The sequence below is a fragment of the Salmo trutta genome, chromosome 28, assembly GCF_901001165.1.
Source record: "Salmo trutta chromosome 28, fSalTru1.1, whole genome shotgun sequence".
NCBI lineage: Eukaryota > Metazoa > Chordata > Actinopteri > Salmoniformes > Salmonidae > Salmo > Salmo trutta.
In genome coordinates this window covers 35,979,358-35,997,654 of record NC_042984.1, presented here as the reverse complement: position 1 = coordinate 35,997,654, position 18,297 = coordinate 35,979,358, and the positions used below count along the sequence as shown (strand labels likewise).

At 42.7% G+C, this 18,297-nt stretch overlaps 1 protein-coding gene across 5 annotated transcripts in view; it reads right to left on the bottom strand.

The window, feature by feature from the left end:
• Positions 1-18,297, bottom strand: part of LOC115166121 (voltage-gated potassium channel subunit beta-2) — a 99,526-nt gene that overhangs the window by 27,186 nt on the left and 54,043 nt on the right. The window contains exon 1 of one of the 5 annotated variants that reach the window (XM_029719835.1): positions 10,125-12,595. The exons of 3 other annotated variants lie outside the window; for them this stretch is intronic. In XM_029719835.1, the coding sequence (XP_029575695.1) occupies positions 10,125-10,339 (215 nt within the window). In that variant the 5' untranslated portion in view covers positions 10,340-12,595. Of the gene's footprint in view, positions 1-10,124; positions 12,596-18,297 lie in introns of those variants that run through there. One more of the 5 variants, XM_029719833.1, reaches the window with a different exon arrangement.

Sequence of the window (18,297 nt, the reverse complement as noted above, 5' to 3'; positions counted from 1 at the left end):
AATGAACTCGCAAAAACCATCAGGCGCTATGATGCAACTGGTTCTCATGAGGACTGCCACAGGAAAGGAAGACCCAGAGTTACCTCTCCTTCAGAGGATAAGTTCATTAGAGTTTCCAGCCTCAGAAATTGCAGCCCGAATAAATGCTTCACAGAGTTCAAGTAACAGACACATCTCAACATCAACTGATCAGAGGAGACTGCGTGAAGCAGGCCTTCATGCTCGAATTGCTGCAAAGAAACCACTGCTAAAGGACACCAATAAGAAGAAGAGACTTAGTTGGGCCAAGAAACACGAGCAATGGACATTAGACCAGTAGAAATCTAGACTTTGGTCTGTGAGTCCAAGTTTACGATTTTTGGTTCCAACCGCCGTGTCTTTGTGAGACGCACAGCAGGTGAACAGATGATCTCCGCATGTGTGGTTCCCACTGTGAAGCATGGATGAGGAGGTGTGATGGTGTGGGGCTGCTTTGTTGGTGACACTGTCTGTGATTTATTTAGAATTCAAGGCACACTTAACCAGCATGGCTACCCCAGCATTCTTTAGCGATACTCTATCCCATCTGGTTTGCGCTTAGTGGGACTATCATTTGTTTTTCAACAGGACAATGACCCAACACACCTCCAGACTGTGTAAGTGAGAGTGCTGCATCAGGCCTGGCCTCCACAATCACCCGACCTCAACCCAATTGAGATGGTTTGGGATGAGTTGGACTGCAGAGTGAAGGAAAAGCAGCCAACAAGTGCTCAGCATATGTGGGAACTCCTTCAAGACTGTTGGAAAAGCATTCCAGGTGAAGCTGGTTGAGAGAATGCCAAGAGTGTGCAAAGCTGTCATCAAGGCAAAGGTTGGCTACTTTGAAAAATCACACTTTTTTGGTTTTACTACATGATTCCATATGTGTTATTTCATAGTTTTGATGTCTTCACTATTATTCACTATTATGTAGAAAATAGTAAAAATAAAGAAAAACCCTTGAATGAGTGGGTGTGTTAAAACTTTTGACTGGTACTGTAAGTCAATTAAAAACAAATTCTTATTTACAATGATGACCTGAAGCAAAGGAACTAGGCTCCCATTAGTAGGCACAGCAAGTACCAATGGAATTCCACCCCCAAATATCAAAGCCTTCTTCCAATCTCAGACCCCCCCAATATTTCCCATTTCCTCATTCCTTTTAGCTTGGCTACATCCTTAAATGGGCAGTTTGATAGAGTTCACATCCACCTACAAGTACAGAATATGGACAGAAAGAATAAATGAGCTCCAATGCTGAAAAGTTACACAGCTTGACCTTTAAAGGTCCATTGCATAACATTTCCACATTCTTACATATGTGTAGTGGTAAAGGGATGACATGACATGAAAAAAAACAACATCTGAAGCTACGGTATATATTTGCTTGTTTACTGGGGAGTGGCAGGTTGGGCCACCTCCAGTGTATACAAACAAACAGTAGTTCTTTCTCTCTCTCTCACCCCATACTTATTTATCTCTTACTGCCGGCAGTGTTATCAAGCTGTTGCCTTGGCCCCAGTATCAGTTAAAAGAGGGCTGGATAGTGCAGAGCATTTAGCGTTTATCACAGGAGGTTGGTGGCACCTTAATTGTGAAGGACTGGAGCGGAATAAGTAGAATGGTATCAAATACATCAAACACATGGTTTGATGCCATTACATTTGCTCCGTTCCAGCTATTATTATGAGCCGTCCTCCCGTAAGCAGCCTCCACTGGTGTTAACGTAATCACTTCTTAAAGCTAGAATCCTTAATTGAAACAATAACAAAGCGGATCTGTCACGCCCTGATATGTTTCACCTGTCCTTGTGCTTGTCTCCACACCCTCCAGGTGTCGCCCATCTTCCCCAATTGTCTCCTGTGTATTTATACCTGTGTTCTCTGTTTGTATGTTGCCAGTTTGTCTTGTTTGTTCAAGCCTACCAGCGGTTTGTATCTCAGCTCCTGCCTTTTCCAGTTTCTCTTTACTCACCCTCCTGGTTTTGACCCTTGCCTGTCCTGACTCCGAGCCCGCCTGCTTGACCACTCTGCCTGTCCCTGACCCCGAGCCTGCTTGCCGTCCTGTACCTTTGCTCCACCCCTGGATTACTAAACTCTGCCTGTCCCTGAGCCTGCCTGCCGTCCTGTACCTTTGCTCCTACTCTGGATTACCGACCCCTGCTGGCCTTGACCTGTCGTTTACCTGCCCCTGGTTTTACAATAAACATTGTTACTTCACACAGTCTGTACTTGGGTCTTACCTTGATCCTTGATCACCCTGCCTCTGTTTCTGTAAAAATTGATGGGAGGGATGGGCCTGGAGAAATGTAACCGCTGTCAAATTCATAGACAGAATTATGGATGCAAGGACTGACCATACATAATGTCAAATTATAGTTTTAACCATGTTTTGATGCTATACAGTGTTATATACATAATATTCATATACATTATTTACAACCATTAGAGTAAAACAAGCTTATATTTTGAGTTCTGATGGGGTACAGCAGTTGAACTAAGCTCAAGAGGTATTTATAAATTGTATTCTTCAAGAATCATTGGGTAAATTATTAATTTATAAGTCCACAAATGGATGTAGCAACTAAGGATTCTAGCTTTAAAGCAGCACTTTCAATCTCTTTTTCTGCCCACAGTGAGCAAATAATGGAGAATAAATTCCTCCACCACAATGGTGGACAGTCTAAATGAAACTAATTTCTTCAGTCTGTCTTACTCTCTTTTCTTGCTCTTATCTCTTCATTTTCCCTCTCATCCTCACCCGCTCACCAGCTCACCATGACTATCTCTGGCTGTCAACCTCTCCAAAGCTCTGTCGCTCCCCTCGCTCTACCTCTCCCATCATTCTCTTTACCACACGTTTTCTGCCTTTGTTTCTCACTCTCGCCCTCTTTACCTCTCTCAACTGCTGTCCACTCCTCGACGATGTCACCAAACTGGTGTTGAGCAGCGGGCAGAGAGATGGATAATACACATGAAATGAAATCAAAGGCACATCATGAAATCAAAGGCACATGACTTTAGTGTCTGTGTGGGGCCCAACGTAGCTCTGTAGAAAGTACCTAATGGATCTGAGGAAGCACTTACACAAGGTTATGGGGACGTTATGTGTGTGTGTGTGTGTGTGTGTGTGTGTGTGTGTGTGTGTGTGTGTGTGTGTGTGTGTGTGTGTGTGTGTGTGTGTGTGTGCAGGGATTTTTCTGCATAGAAAATGCTTGGGCTGTATTTTAACAATCCTAACGCAATGGTAAATCTTAGTGCTGGTGGTAGCACAAAAGGTCCTGAGGTGTGTCAGAAATGTTCACTGCGGGAAGTAGGAGCGCAATAGCTGGCGGTTTTGCGAAAGGGCTGGGTTTTGGTCAATAAATAAAGTCTAGGTGTGACGAGGACTTGGCCACTCACTGGCCAATCAACGCGTTTCATGGCTTAATTCTGCATGTCATTAGCTCAAATTCTGTGGGTTATTGACAGTCTGTTGTCATCAACTCCAATTCGACTGGGGGCACGGATTATTCTCGCCATACTCCATTGTGGATTGATTTGATACTAGAGTTTATTAAATAGCATAGGCTACAGTAACGATTTATAGCAACAATAAAAAACACAACAGTAGGTTTGGAGTGATGGCAGTCAACACTTTATAATAACTCCACGTAATAATGCATTTATAATGGATAGGTAAAATAGTTTAATCATAATTTATTAATCCTTAATAATTTGTTAATGTTAGTAATGTTATTATTCACACATTTATAAACAACTTTTAAAGGATTTAATATTGATTCATAAGAAATTAGGTCCTTATAATCCATTTACTAATCATTAGTTAAGTCTTTTTGCATGGCCTCATGCAAAGTGATGGTTATTTGTACTTTATAAATACTTCTCCTCTACCCTGCAACTCTTTCCCAGGTTCTTGGTGTACAAGGTTTCATTACCCTAACATATGGAATTGTTTAAGACGGCCATACCATGGATCATTTGGGTATTTGATTTTGAATTTTAGGAGCCATTTAGGGTAAACATCTTTTTTTTTTTTACTTTTTGGGGGGATATAATATTGAATTTGGCAGTTTACTACTATAGCCTATCAAAACGCCTTGAATAACACATTCTTAAATTGCAAAAAAGTCAGTCAAAAAATAAATCATAAGGAATAAGGTTTTGAAGTGTCTGTCCTATATCTAGGTGATATAAGAAAACTCAGGAAAAAGTTTTGGGGGACAAATACAGTGCCTTCGGAAAGTATTCAGACCTGTTGACTTTTTCCACATTTTGTTAAGTTACAGCCTTATTCTAAAATGTATTAAATTGTTTTTTTCCTAATCAATCTACACACAATACCTCATAATGACAAAGCAAAAACAGGGTTTAGAGTTTTTTTGCTAATTTATAAAAATAACATTTACATAAGTATTCAGACCCTTTAATCAGTACTTTGTTGACGCACCTTTGGCAAAAATTATCTTCTTGGGTATGACACTACACGCTTGACACACCTGTATTTGGGGAGTTTCTCCCATTCTTCTCTGCAGATCCTCTCAAGCTCTACCAGGTTAGATGGGGAGCGTTGCTGCACAGCTATTATCTGGTCTCTCCAGAGATGATCAATAGGGTTCAAGTCCGGGCTCTGGCTGGGCCACTCAGGAACATTCAGAGACTTATCCCGAAGCCACTCTTGCGTTGTCTTGGCTGTGTGCTTAGTGTCATTGTCCTGTTGGAAGGTGAACCTTCACCCCAGTCTGAGGTCCTGAGAGCTCTGGAGCAGGTTTTCATCAAGGATCTCTCTGTACTTTGCTCCGTTCATCTTTGCCTCAATCCTGACTAGTCTCCCAGTCCCTGCCGTTGAAAAACACCCCCACAGCATGATGCTGCCACCACTATGCTTCACCATAGGGATGGTGCCAGGTTTCCTCTAGAAGTGACGCTTGGCATTCAGGCCAAAGAGTTCAATATTGGTTTCATCAGACCAGAGAATCTTGTTTCTCATGGTCGTAGAGTCTTTAGGTGCCTTTTGGCAAACTCCAAGCGGGCTGTCATGTGCTTTTTACTGAGGAGTGGCTTCCGTCTGGCCACTCTACCATAAAGGTCTGATTGGTGGAGTGCTGCAGAGATGGTTGTCCTTCTGGAAGGTTCTCCCATCTCCACATAGGAACTCTAGAGCTCTTTCAGATTGACCATCAGGTTCTTGGTCACCTCCCTGACCAAGGCCCTTCTCCCCCGATTGCTCAGTTTGGCTGGACGGCCAGCTCTAGGAAGAGTCTTGTTGGTTCCAAACTTCTTCCATTTAAGAATGATGGAGGCCACTGTGTTCTTGGGGACCTTCAATGCTGCAGAAACTGTTTTGGTACCCTTCCCCAGATCTGTGCCTCGACACAATCCTCTCTCGGAGCTCTACGGACAATTCCTTCGACCTCATGGCTTGGTTGTTGCTCTAACATGCACTGTCAACTGTGGGACCTTATATAGACAGGTGTGTGCCTTTCCAAATCATGTCCAATCAATTGACTTTACCACAGGTGGACTCCAATCCAGTTGTAGAAACAGCTCAAGGATGATCAATGGAAACAGGATGCACCTGAGCTCAATTTCGAGTCTCATAGCAAAGGGTCTGAATACTTATGTAAATAAGGTATTTCATTTTTTTATTTGTAAGAAATTTGCTAAGATTTCAAAAATCTAAAATCCTGCTTTGTCATTATGAGTTATTGTCTGTAGATTGGTGAGTCATTCGTTTTATTTAATCCATTTTAGAATAAGGCTGTAACGTAACAAAATGTGGAAAAAATCAAGGGGCCTGAATACTTTCCGAATGCACTGTATGTTGTGATAAAATCAAATAAAGCAGTCCTATTTTCTCACTTTGAAATCATGGGTAAATGCAGACCAAAAGAGTCAATGATGATCCTGGCCATTCTTAAAAACATGCTGAAAAACAAGAAAAAAGACTGGTTGACCTCACGATCCAGACGAATCCAGTCAATAACTAAATGGTGAAATTCTTACACCTTACTAAGTAGCATTCACAACAACACATGCACACACACACACACACAGAAGGATGCATGTGTCAAGGCTTTCGGAAGGATCGGACCAATACGCAGCGTGATCGTAGTTCCACATCTTTTATTCAGTCGTGAAACTAATGCAATAAACCATAAACTTGAAATACAAAAACAAGAAAGCCGTGACGCAGAGCAGGCATACACTACTCACAAAATTAATCACCCACAAAACACAAGTGGGACAAACATCAACTTAAATATGGCCTCCAATTAGAGACAACGACTACCGGCTGCCTCTAATTGGAGGTCATGCCAAACAAAAAACTAACCTAGAAATACAAAACTAGAAACTAAACATAGAAATACAAAAACGGACAAACACCCCCTGTCACGCCCTGACCTACTCTACCATACAAAATAACAACTTACTATGGCATGAACATCCACACATGCACACAAGCAAACACAGACACACACACTGTATGTGTGGTACTACTTTGCATAATTAACATGGTTTAGTTATTTTATCTGAATTGACAGTGAGGACTAACAGTAGAACTTGGCTGGCCGGCTCTTCAATTAACCTTTCATCTATTTATAGTGGTAGATGACCAATAGGAACATAATGATCATCATCATCCTCATAAACGTAATCACAGCTCATTAAATGTGTGTGTGTATGTGTTTGTGTGTGTGTGTTACACAACATCCCCCCTGTACTCCCTGACCTAAGTAGGTAAAGATGGCATCTGTGAATAATTAATATTTCAATATTTAATCAAAGTTAAGGTTAAGTATGTAGCTACAGTATCAAGCATCAAACCGTTCAAGTGATTCAATTAGGACTTTCTAGACTGTCAGATACAATTACAAAAACGTCTACCCATTTCACAGAAAAATTCAAGACACAATACATATGAAAAACATACTGTACTATAACAATTCTCTATGAGAGGGGAATAGTATTAATACAAAACAATAATATTTAGCATTTGTCTGAAGCCAAAAAGACAGGAAATTCAAATGAGCATCAACAAGCAAATTTGATCTATGCACTAACAAGGTTTTTCAGCATAGTCAGCTTTGACACCTGATAAAGTACTGTATCTTTTTGATACGTCACAGCTCCGAACATAGAAAAGGACACATAGATCAAGACACGATGCATTACTTTGAATGAGAACGTATGGTCTGTAATATTACTTCTATTATGTCTCATATTTTTCTCCTTCAACAAAGATGTTAGCATGTTATCATTTGCCATTTACCCCCTGATGATTGCATTAATTAATTTTGAATGTAATCATCAAAGATTAAATTAAAACCAATCAATAACACCTTTCTTGGATATTCAAACGGAAGTTGATGGTCCTAGTGAATCTTTCTCTGTGATAACTTCCTGACTGATGTCTTGAGATGTTGCTTCACTATATCCACATGATTGTCCTTCCTCATTATGCCATCTCGTTTGTGAAGTGCACCAGTCCCTCCTGCAGCAAAGCACCCCCACAACATGATGCTGCCACCCCCGTGCTTCACCGTTGGGATGGTGTTCTTCGGCTTGCAAGCCTCCCCCTTTTTCCTCCAAACATAACGATGGTCATTATGGCCAAACAGTTCTATTTTTGTTTCATCATACCAGAGGACATTTCTCCAAAAAGTACTATCTTTGTCCCCATGTGCAGTTGCAAACTGTAGTCTGACTTTTTTATGGTGATTTTGGAGCAGTGGCTTCTTCCTTGCTGAGCGGCCTTTCAGGTTATGTTGATATAGCACTCATTTTACTGCGGATATAGATACTTTTGTACCCGTTTCCTCCAGGTCCTTTGCTGTTGTTCTGAGATTGACTTGCACTTTTCACACCAAAGTACTACGTTCATCTCTAGGAGACAGAACGCGTCTCCTTCCTGAGCGGTATGATGGCTGCGTGGTCCCATGGTGTTTATACTTGAGTACTATTGTTTGTACAGATGAACGTGGTACCTTCAGGTGTTTGGAAATTGCTCCAAAGGATGAACCAGACTTGTGGAGGTCCACAACATTTTTTCTGAGGTCTTGGCTGATTTCTTTTGATTTTCCCATGATGTCAAGCAAAGAGGCACTGAGTTTGAAATACATCCACAGGTACAACTTCAATTGACTCAAATGATGTCAATTAGCCTATCAGAAGCTTCTAAAGCCATGACATCATTTTCTGGAATTTTCCAAGCTGTTTAAAGGCACAGTCAACTTAGTGTATGTAAAGTTATGACCCACTAGAATTATGATACAGTGAATTATAAGTGAAATAATCTGTCTGTAAACAATTGTCGGAAAAATTACTTGTGTCATGCACAAAGTAGATGTCCTAACCGGCTTGCCAAAACTAAATTTGTGGAGTGGTTGAAAAACAAGTTTTAATGACTCCAACATAAGTGTATGTAAACTTCCGACTTCAACTGTATGTATTAGAAATGACAGTGCAACATTAAAGTCATTTCAGGACACTTCAAATGTGTAATGTCAGCAATCAGTAATATTGCTTGTACTGAAAGCTTTAACAAGGGTACAGTAACATACACAGTATACTGTACATGTATATTCTGTCTATAGTCAGAATACATTAAACACATTTCAGAGATTCCAACCTACATCATAGACTATGTATCCCTAGACTATGTATCTGAGATGGACTACTGTGGCTGAATTAGGGCTGAGGGGTGGTGTGTGTGTGTGTGTGTGTGTGTGTGTGTGTGCGTGTGTGTGTGTGTGTGTGTGTGTGTGTGTGTGTGTGTGTGTGTGCGCGCGTGTGTATGCGTGTGTGCGTGTGTGTGTTAAGGTTAGGTTAAGGGGTAGGATTAGGGCTAGGTTTAGGGTTTGGTGGTAGGGAAAATCAAAATAAAATTGTGGTGAAACATTTTTACTCCACGAAAAGTCCTGAAATTTCACAAAAATGTGTGTGTGTGTGGTGAGGAGGATGAGATTTAGCTAGGGGTTTTGTGTGACTCACAAATTCAATAGAGGAAAAAAGACAAAACACACAACTGTCACTAAAAGTTAAAGGGCGCTTTATCATCAAAGCCACCTCCAGCTCCACCAGAGCTTAATGACAAAATGCTCGATCCCTCAGTCTTTACCTTAAAAGTAAAATGTAAGAATTTTAAGCTCTATTTCCACTTCAAAGTCTAATTCATTAAGACTGATAGCGCTAATACCGTTCTGCTCGTCTCATTCATAGCAGTATAGTAGTGACGGGGAGTCGTTTGAGCTGTCAGCTTCCTTTTACTGCTGATTACAAGCTTCAGCATCAGGATGAACTGCTGTAATGTCACTAGAACTTTTATTACAAGTACAGTTCTATTGAATCCATCACATAGCATGCATGATTCTAAACATTTCTCCCAAAGGTGTATAATAATTGTGTGTCAGGAAAGGTCTTAAAGTAATGATACTAGCTATAGACTAGTTTTAGAGTATATCATCCCACTTGAATTCAGCTAAAAACGTATTCACTCTCCACTTAGTTGATTGGCATTAAGTTGATTATCCGTCTTATTCATTTCACAGTCAACACTATAATGAGGTCAGAGAATAATGAGAAAGGTAATAGACAGAACTATGAGCAATATTCCATAGCCCCATTACAATCAGTCATCCATGAAATCCGTTCTCTCTCTTTCCTGCACAGCCATATACACGTGCACCAGCACATCAGAGAGCAAGGTAATGTCTCAAACTATTCTACACACTTGAACAGAGAGACAAGGTCTCTTCCACTCATGCCTGCCATTCTTGCAAGGTTGCAGGTCTCGTCATTACAATTTGTACAGACAGTATCTTACGCTCTTGCTAAGGTACAGGGTCAGGGTGTCATATCTATACATCCCACTCTTGACAGAACACAGAGAACTATTTCACCCACAGATGGTACAGTATTGGGGTCTGGGGCCATATGTATCAAGCATCTCAGAGTAGGATTGCTGATCTAGGATTAGGTGCACCTAGTGTTGTGATCGAAAAGGCAAAACTGATCCTGTCAGCACTCGTTCTCCAAGACGCTTCATGCATATGGCTCCCCAGCTCTTGTCCAGGTGCATGCATGGGGTCTTTCCTGGACTCCTACCTATACTTCATGCCAGTGCGTATGCTCTGGTCGCTGGACGAGGGAATGTTGACGGACAGCTGTCCCAGGCTGCGGGCCACCATGGCCACAGCGCGGAACTTGTTCTTGGTGCTCAGACTGGGGCTGTTGGAGTTCCGTTGGTTCAGACGTTCCTCCGTGGTGCGTGTCACGCCACCGCCACGGTGGTTGTCCGAGCACACTAACGACACCTGCATGGTGGTGACCCAGTGATGATGGCCCTGTAGGGCAGCTTAGACTCGACTCGGACGGAAAATAAGCACTCAAACGAGCTTGAGGAACCCACTGAAGGAGAAGACAAAGATGACAACAGAGAGGAAGACCTTCCGAGTCGGGTTGTCAACAAGCAGTTAGCATCCTGTTTCAAGTCTTAGCCCACCTCCCCCAGAAGCACAGGATGAAAGAGAACAAACTACTAGCAGTTGAACTACGAGTTCGATACTGCGTGGCAAACTGTCCGGCAGCGCAGAAAAGAGAGGTGGTCTGCTGCAGCTCAGTGTCCAGTATGTCCACAGTATCCACTGTGGCTTTCAGAGGCAGAGCAGTGACAAAAACAGACTTTTCAGATTCAGACTGTCCGATCTCAAGAACAATCTACTAGTGGTAGTAGTTTAGGAGATAAAGGAGATTCAGACAGAGAGTAGACTGCAGCAGCTCAGTGTCCAGTGTAGTCCAACTCAGCGCAATGATGTGTCTCCCCGTCTGGAAGGAGCACACGCCACAGAGAGAGAGCGAGTGAGCGAGAGAGCGAGAGATCGCCTCAACTATTCTGTTCTGGATCAGCTAATGCTCCTCATTTCACAAACGTACACTGATCAGTAAAACACACACTTGCCCCCTTCCTTCAAGCAGATTTCAGAGAGTTCGTAAGATACTCATTTCATAATTAAATTGGTTCTTTTGCTTATTTTTCCTCCCTACCTCTTTCCACATTAATTCATTCCATACTATTACTTTTATTTTCCCAGGTAAAAAAAAGGCATTCTCATTCACATTTTCGACAAGACTATTGTTTTAGATTATTGTTCAGCTGCTTCGGTACAGACAGACACTATCAATGTCAAACCCTGTGTCCTTTCCTCTGCTGACTACAGTGGAAGGGGGTGAAAGGTGAGGACAGGTTGAAAGTCTAACATATCCAGACTCTGTTAGCACAGGAACAATGCTTGTTATACAACCTGACCTGCATCAAATTAGGAGCAGGTGAAGAGCAATGGACATCAGCAGTTCCCAACATTGTCAAATGAATTACCAATTTTTTTCCATTGACCCAAAGTCAATGAAAGTCGTTTTCCCTCACAATTTACATGGCTTAATGATTAATGCAGCACTTAACATCATTGACATTGTGATTCATGAAGAATGCATCTCGGCCTCCTTGTTTTTTCCTTTTTGTGTTTTGAGTGTGAGTATTTACTGAACTCTACAACAACAAATCAATTCTCTCACGCACCGGTCACCATTCATTTTCGCATGAGCACAGACCCTCATACTGCTTTTCTATTTTGCGTTAGAGAAATAGACATATACGAAAGAGAGATGTCAGCGAATGTCAGCGAACTCAGTCAACCCCTGATTTCAACCCCTGAGACATGCACTGCTTTACTGTAGCTTACAACGAAGGGCAAAATACCCTGTTGAAAAGCCACTGCCCATCAAAAGAGAGAATAAAGGGGGAGTGAACGGTCAGGACTAAAATTAGGGCCATGCATATTGAAACAAAATGTGAACCATCTGGTTGGCTTTTACTCCCTCAGAGCTCCATCCAGCTCCATCACTCCCCTATAGTCACTGGAACTGTATTCATCAAGTGTCCCAGGAGTAGGAGCGCTGATCTAGGATCAGATCCCCTGTGTCCATGTATTCATTATGATCTAGAAGTCCAGGTCCCCTAATCTAAAAGCTCAAACTGATCCTAGATCAGCAAATATACTCTGGAACACTTTGTGAATACGGGTCCAGGTCACCTAATTTAAAAGGCCGAAATGATCCTAGATCAGCACTCCTACTCTGAGACGCTTTATAAATATGGGCCCTGGAGTACTGCATCTGGCTCCTTAGGGGCTCCTTAGGGGATGACTTAACTATGATGTGTGTGCGCGTGCGTGCGTGCGTGTGTGTGTGTGCGCATCTACTAAGACCAATGACATCTCCTCTCTTCCCCTCTCCTCTCCTCCTTTCTTGTCTCCTCCAATCTCCACCTCTTTAAAATGTTACAATTAGCTCATCCTAAAGCATCCCTCCCTGGATCAAAGTTTTCATTGGATGGCACCTGTATAGTTAGTACACACCACTTGGAAGAGAACAGACCTCAGCAGGAGAGCTGTGTGTGTGTGTGTTTGGTTTAACTGTCCTCACAAAATGATGGTAAAACAAGGACAATTCTGAGAAGAAGTGGGGTCCGCAGGTCCCCTCAAGGAAAAGGCTATTTTAGGCTAGGGGTTAGGTTTCAGGTTACAATTAGGGTTAGGGGTTAGGATTAGGGTTAGATTAAGGGTTAAGGTTAGGGAAAATTGGATTTTGAATGGGAATCAATTGTTTGGTCCCCACAAGGAGAATTAAAACAAACTTGTACGTGTAACGGTGACCCTTACACTCCTCTTGTGAGAACAGAAAAGGATATGTGTGTACACTGTGTACAGTATAATATGTGTTAATGTGTCTGTTAATGTGTGTATCATGGAAAATCAGCCTCCACACAGGCGGTAGGTATGCGTTACACCCAGCAGTGACTTGCAACTGACATCTCTACAGGCAGAGGTGTAGCTATTCCTGGATCAGCCTCTAGCTAACTGCTTCCTAACAGGGTTCCTAGGCAAGCTACCCCCCTCCACACACACACACACACACACACACACACACTCTACACTATTTAGGCGGTCACATCTGCCTCTGTGTGAGCACAGTCAATGTCAGCCAGCCAGACAGACAGAGCAGTTAGACTCTAACTGATGGTGCCAGTTGAAGATGGAACAAGTTAGATTCGGGTTCCCACTTGGTTCTGAGTGACGGGCCAATCACACACACACACACACACACACACACACACACACACACACACACACACACACACACACACACACACACACACACACACACACACACACACACACACACAAAGGCATGTCCCCCATGTTTCTGACACACAACCCAGTCACATAGACTGAGAGATGTGTGAGTGGGCTGAGGGGAGCTCATCTCCTCTGGCCTCAGTTTGCAAGACTGACTGGCTGCCCTCTTTGTAACTGCACACGCATGTGTGCGCACATCCGCATGCATGTGTGTTAACCACACTCGACAGTGTGTGTTTATCTTTACCCAACAGACAGAACTTCTCACCCACACTTAAAAACATGATGCATGTTAATCAGCTACTGCGTATGCTGTCTGAGGAATACTGTCAATAGACCAAATACAGTATTTATTTATGCAGTATTTACGCAGCCACAGCATCACATTCACATCCTAGCCATTCAACCAAGACCTCCAATCCTTAGATTGCCCCTCAATGTCATACTCTGCACCTCAATGGTTCTTGACTACTCGTTTGCAGGCCTTTCAAAGTGCTAATCCCAGATTGTTCTCTGCTTTCTGCCTCTCTGTACTTGAAACACGTCTGGAAGATTTAATCTGTCAAGGCCTCACTCTTCGGTTCAGAGACTTAGCATCCCCAGTTTGGTAAGCTGGTGAAATCATTTTAAATCCCTCAATAACGTTCAAAGGGTTCCCCTCGTGGCCAATCTCTCACTCACTGCTTTTCTCTAAGACCCATTTTACATACACGTAGTTTTGAAACCGGTTTTGAAGATACTTATCATGCACGTGGAGGTGGTGGACAAGGTGTGCTTTTTCACCCACCCAAAATAAATGGCAGAAAACTGCCATTGACACATACATGAACACGCACACACACACGCACACACACACGGTCATCACTCCTTTTCTAAAACAAATAATAATGCTAACATATTTACGCCTTTTCACACTGCATTATTTTAGCCCAGAGTTATCCTTAAAGGGATAGGATAGGATAAATTACGCCCATTATGTACTTCCCCAGAGTCAGATGAATTTGTGTATACCATTTTTATATATCTGTGTACGGTATGAAGGAAGTTAGAGGTAGTTTCACGAGCCAATGCTAACTAGCATTAGTGCAATGATTAGCAGTCTACAGTAGCAACTTGCATGCTAGCTGTTCCCATAGACTTCCAGTCATTGTGCTATATGTTACAATATACTTCCAGCCATCAGTAGGTCCTATGATTAAGTGTAGTCTGGCCCAGGGGTGTGAAGGTGAACGGAAAGGCTGGAGCAACGAACCGCCCTTGCTGTCTCTGCCTGGCCGGTTTCCCCTCTTTCCACTGGGATTCTCTGCCTCTACCCCTATTACGGGGGCTGAGTCACTGGCTTACTGGTGTTCTTCCATGCCATCCCTGGGAGGGGTGCGTCACTTGAGTGGGTTGAGTCACTGACGTGGTCTTCCTGTCTGGGTTGGCGCCCCCCCCTTGGGCTGTGCCGTGCCGGAGATCTTTGTGGGCTATACTCGGCCTTGTCCCGGGATGGTATGTTGGTGGTTGGAGATATCCCTCCAGTGGTGTGGAGGCTGTGCTTTGGCAAAGTGGGTGGGGTTATATCCTACCTGTTTGGCCCTGTCCGGGGGTTTCATCGGATGGGGCCACAGTGTCTCCTGACCCCTCCTGTCTCAGCCTCCAGTATTTATGCTGCAGTAGTTTATGTGTCGGGGGGCTAGGGTCAGTCTGTCACATCTGGAGTATTTCTTTTGTCTTTTCCGGTGTCCTGTGTGAATTTAAATATGCTCTCTCTAATTCTCTCTTTCTCTTTCTTTCTCTCTCTCGGAGGACCTGAGCCCTAGGACCATGCCTCAGGACTACCTAGCTTGATGACTCCTTGCTGTCCCCAGTTCACCTGGCCGTGCTGCTGCTCCAGTTCCAACTGTTCTGCCTGCAGCTATGGAACCCTGACCTGTTCACCAGACGTGCTACCTGTCCCAGACCTGTTGTCCCAGACCTGCTGGAACCCTGACCTATTCACCGGACGTGCTACCTGTCCCAGACCTGCTGTTTTCAACTCTCTAGAGACAGCAGGAGCGGTAGAGATACTCTCAAAGATCGGCTATGAAAAAGCCAACTGACACTTACTCTTGTGTTACTGACTTGTTGCACCCTCGACAACTACTATGATTATTATTATTTTACAATACTGGTCATTTATGAACATTTGAACATCTAGGCCATGTGCTGTTATAATCTCCACCCGGCACAGCCAGAAGAGGACTGGCCACCCCTCATAGCCTGGTTCCTCTCTAGGTTTCTTCCTAGGTTTTGGCCTTTCTAGGGAGTTTTTCCTAGCCACCGTACTTCTACACCTGCATTGCTTGCTGTTTGGGGTTTTAGGCTGGGTTTCTGTACAGCACTTTGTGATATCAGCTGATGTAAGAAGGGCTATATAAATACATTTGATTTGATTGCGCTAACGCTAGTCAGGTGTACCTGCTCCAAAACTCCGGTAATTTTTATCCTATAGCTTGTTCTCCATTTTCTTTTTAAATAGGGAACCAACATGTTTTCAGTACTTTTATTTCCATGACTGATCAAAACAAATGTTCTCATGCTCTCTTTTGTCTCACTGTAGAACAGATAGTGAGCAAAATGTTTGGAACGTCAAATCGCAATAAAATTACAGTATCGAGCCACAATAAATATTGAATCGTGAGAATTGCAATACATATCGTATTGGCGCCCAGCCATACATCAGAATGTGCAAGTGTGACATTGTTTAGTCCTGGACTAAAATCTCTCTTAACCTAGGACCAAGTGCAGTTAGAACATGACTAGAACTCTCAATCATCTCAGTCATCCCTTCTTCCTTTTGATGTAAAGCTTTAATATACTAATTTCGATGTAGCATTCAACGCTAGCCATTTGTGAGTTGAATGCAGGCTCCCAGCTAACGATAGCAGTCATTGCGACAGTAAATCTGATGAATTAATAATGAGCGCCTTGACTGCAGAGCACTGGGAGCACCACTGGGGAGCCTGCAAAGATGGAGAGGAGAGTTAAACAGTCTTCTCTCTCGCCTCATTCTGCAGACTGTCTGCTAAATATCTCAAATGTAAAATGTGCATCTGTGTATTTAAATCAAAGGGCCACAGTCAAACAAACAATATTCGAGATGAGCAGTCCATATCTTATAAGACATAGTAAGACACTGCAGTATGCCTAACCAGTTGGAAAGTTGAGAAATTGGTCTGAAAACATTCCTAACGAAGGGTCATGTCCATGGTCAGATACTGCATGCAATCCTGTTTTATATTATTTTATATCCGTTTTAAAAATTACAGCCTACATTTCCCATCCACCCTGTGCAGAGCCTAAAGGAGCTCTGTGCAGATGTTGGTCTTCTACAGTGCAAGGCAGGTCATGAGAATGGCTGGAGGGGGAATTCAATATTAGTCACTGTGACTGGAACTAGCGTGCTACTATAACATGGTCTGTCCCAGTGCTGTCCCAGTGCTGGCCTATGTTCCTTTATCCACAGATGCTGACGCAGTGTTCCTGCTCAAATCACTTTATTTTCCAGGCCAGTTTACATTAATGTGAAATTAAGTCATACACAAACAGACGAGTGCACATACCACATACGTACAGAGACACACATAGAGATACAGGCCCGCACATGGCCCGCCAAGATGTGCACACACACAGGCACATATACACATACAGACAACTGCACACACACACACACACACACTATGGTCTTCACTCCTGTTCTGAAACAAATAATAATGCTAAAATACTTTACGCCTTTTCACTCTGCATTATCTTAGCCCAGAGTTATCATTAACCCTGGGCTAAGGATACAAACACACACACACACACACACACACACACACACACACACACACACACACACACACACACACACACACACACACACACACACACACACACACACACACACACACACACACACACACACACACACACACACAGTGGGAGGGGTGTGCATTGCTGCCTCACAAATTCAGGCAGGGACAGAAATAGCCTTTCCTCTAAAGGGGCCGGGGGAGAGTTGGGGGAAAACAATGCCAGAAATGCTTGTCCTCTTCGCTGGGTTTAAAGAGAGCAGCTTCATTCACTTCAACAAACACACACACACGCACACACTAGGGCTGTGACGATCATGGAATTTTGGGTGACGTTTTTTTTTTCTTCAGGCAAATGACCACGGTCATCGTTACAATTCTTTTAAATACAAGAAAAATACAAAAATGTTCTCCTCTCCTCTTAGGCACGCTTCTCCTCTCCTCTCTGCTGTTCTGCTAGCCTAACAGCAGCAGTAAACAATCTATCATGCGGAGCAGGCATGCACCTACTCAACGTTTGCTAACCTATCATGGATATTTCAATATATTTAACATCACGTAAAATGTATTTCAAATACATGTAGGTATATTTGCATCTTTGCTCAAATGCATGTAATGGCTGACAATTCCAGAAATGCATGGCTGTGACATCTAGTCTACAGGGTGGCTAAAGCGGTTCCTAATTCGGCTTCTTAAATTACTCTTTGCATATTGATCAATGGAGATAATGTTTTGGCAATGATATAATTTAAATTGTGATGACTGAGTAAAACATCTATTTTTAATTTCACCTAATTTTAACATTCTCTCATAAAGAGCACATGTTTAACTTTATAAAAAACATGTTTTCCCATTTCTAAAGAAAAAATAAATACTATGGTAAGTGCCTGTCTTAATTAAATAATGATACAAATATTTTAGTTTACATCGATTTAAACAAAAACTATACATTGTACAACATTCCACAATATGTCAATGTGTAGGTCTAGGTCTTGTGCTTCGAATAAGTGGTTTTACACTTAAAAAAAATATTAACGCAACATGTAAAGTGTTGGTCCCATGTTTCCTGAGCTGAAATGAAAGATCCTATAAATGTTCCATAAGCACAAAAGCTCATGTCACGCCTACTCCCGCTCCCTCTCTCCAGCGCTTGACGTTGCCGGTCTACTAACCACCGGTCCTGGAAAACAACCCTTATTACACACATCTGCTCCCCATGATTACACACTACTGCTCCCCAGCATTACGCACACCTGCTCCCCATCA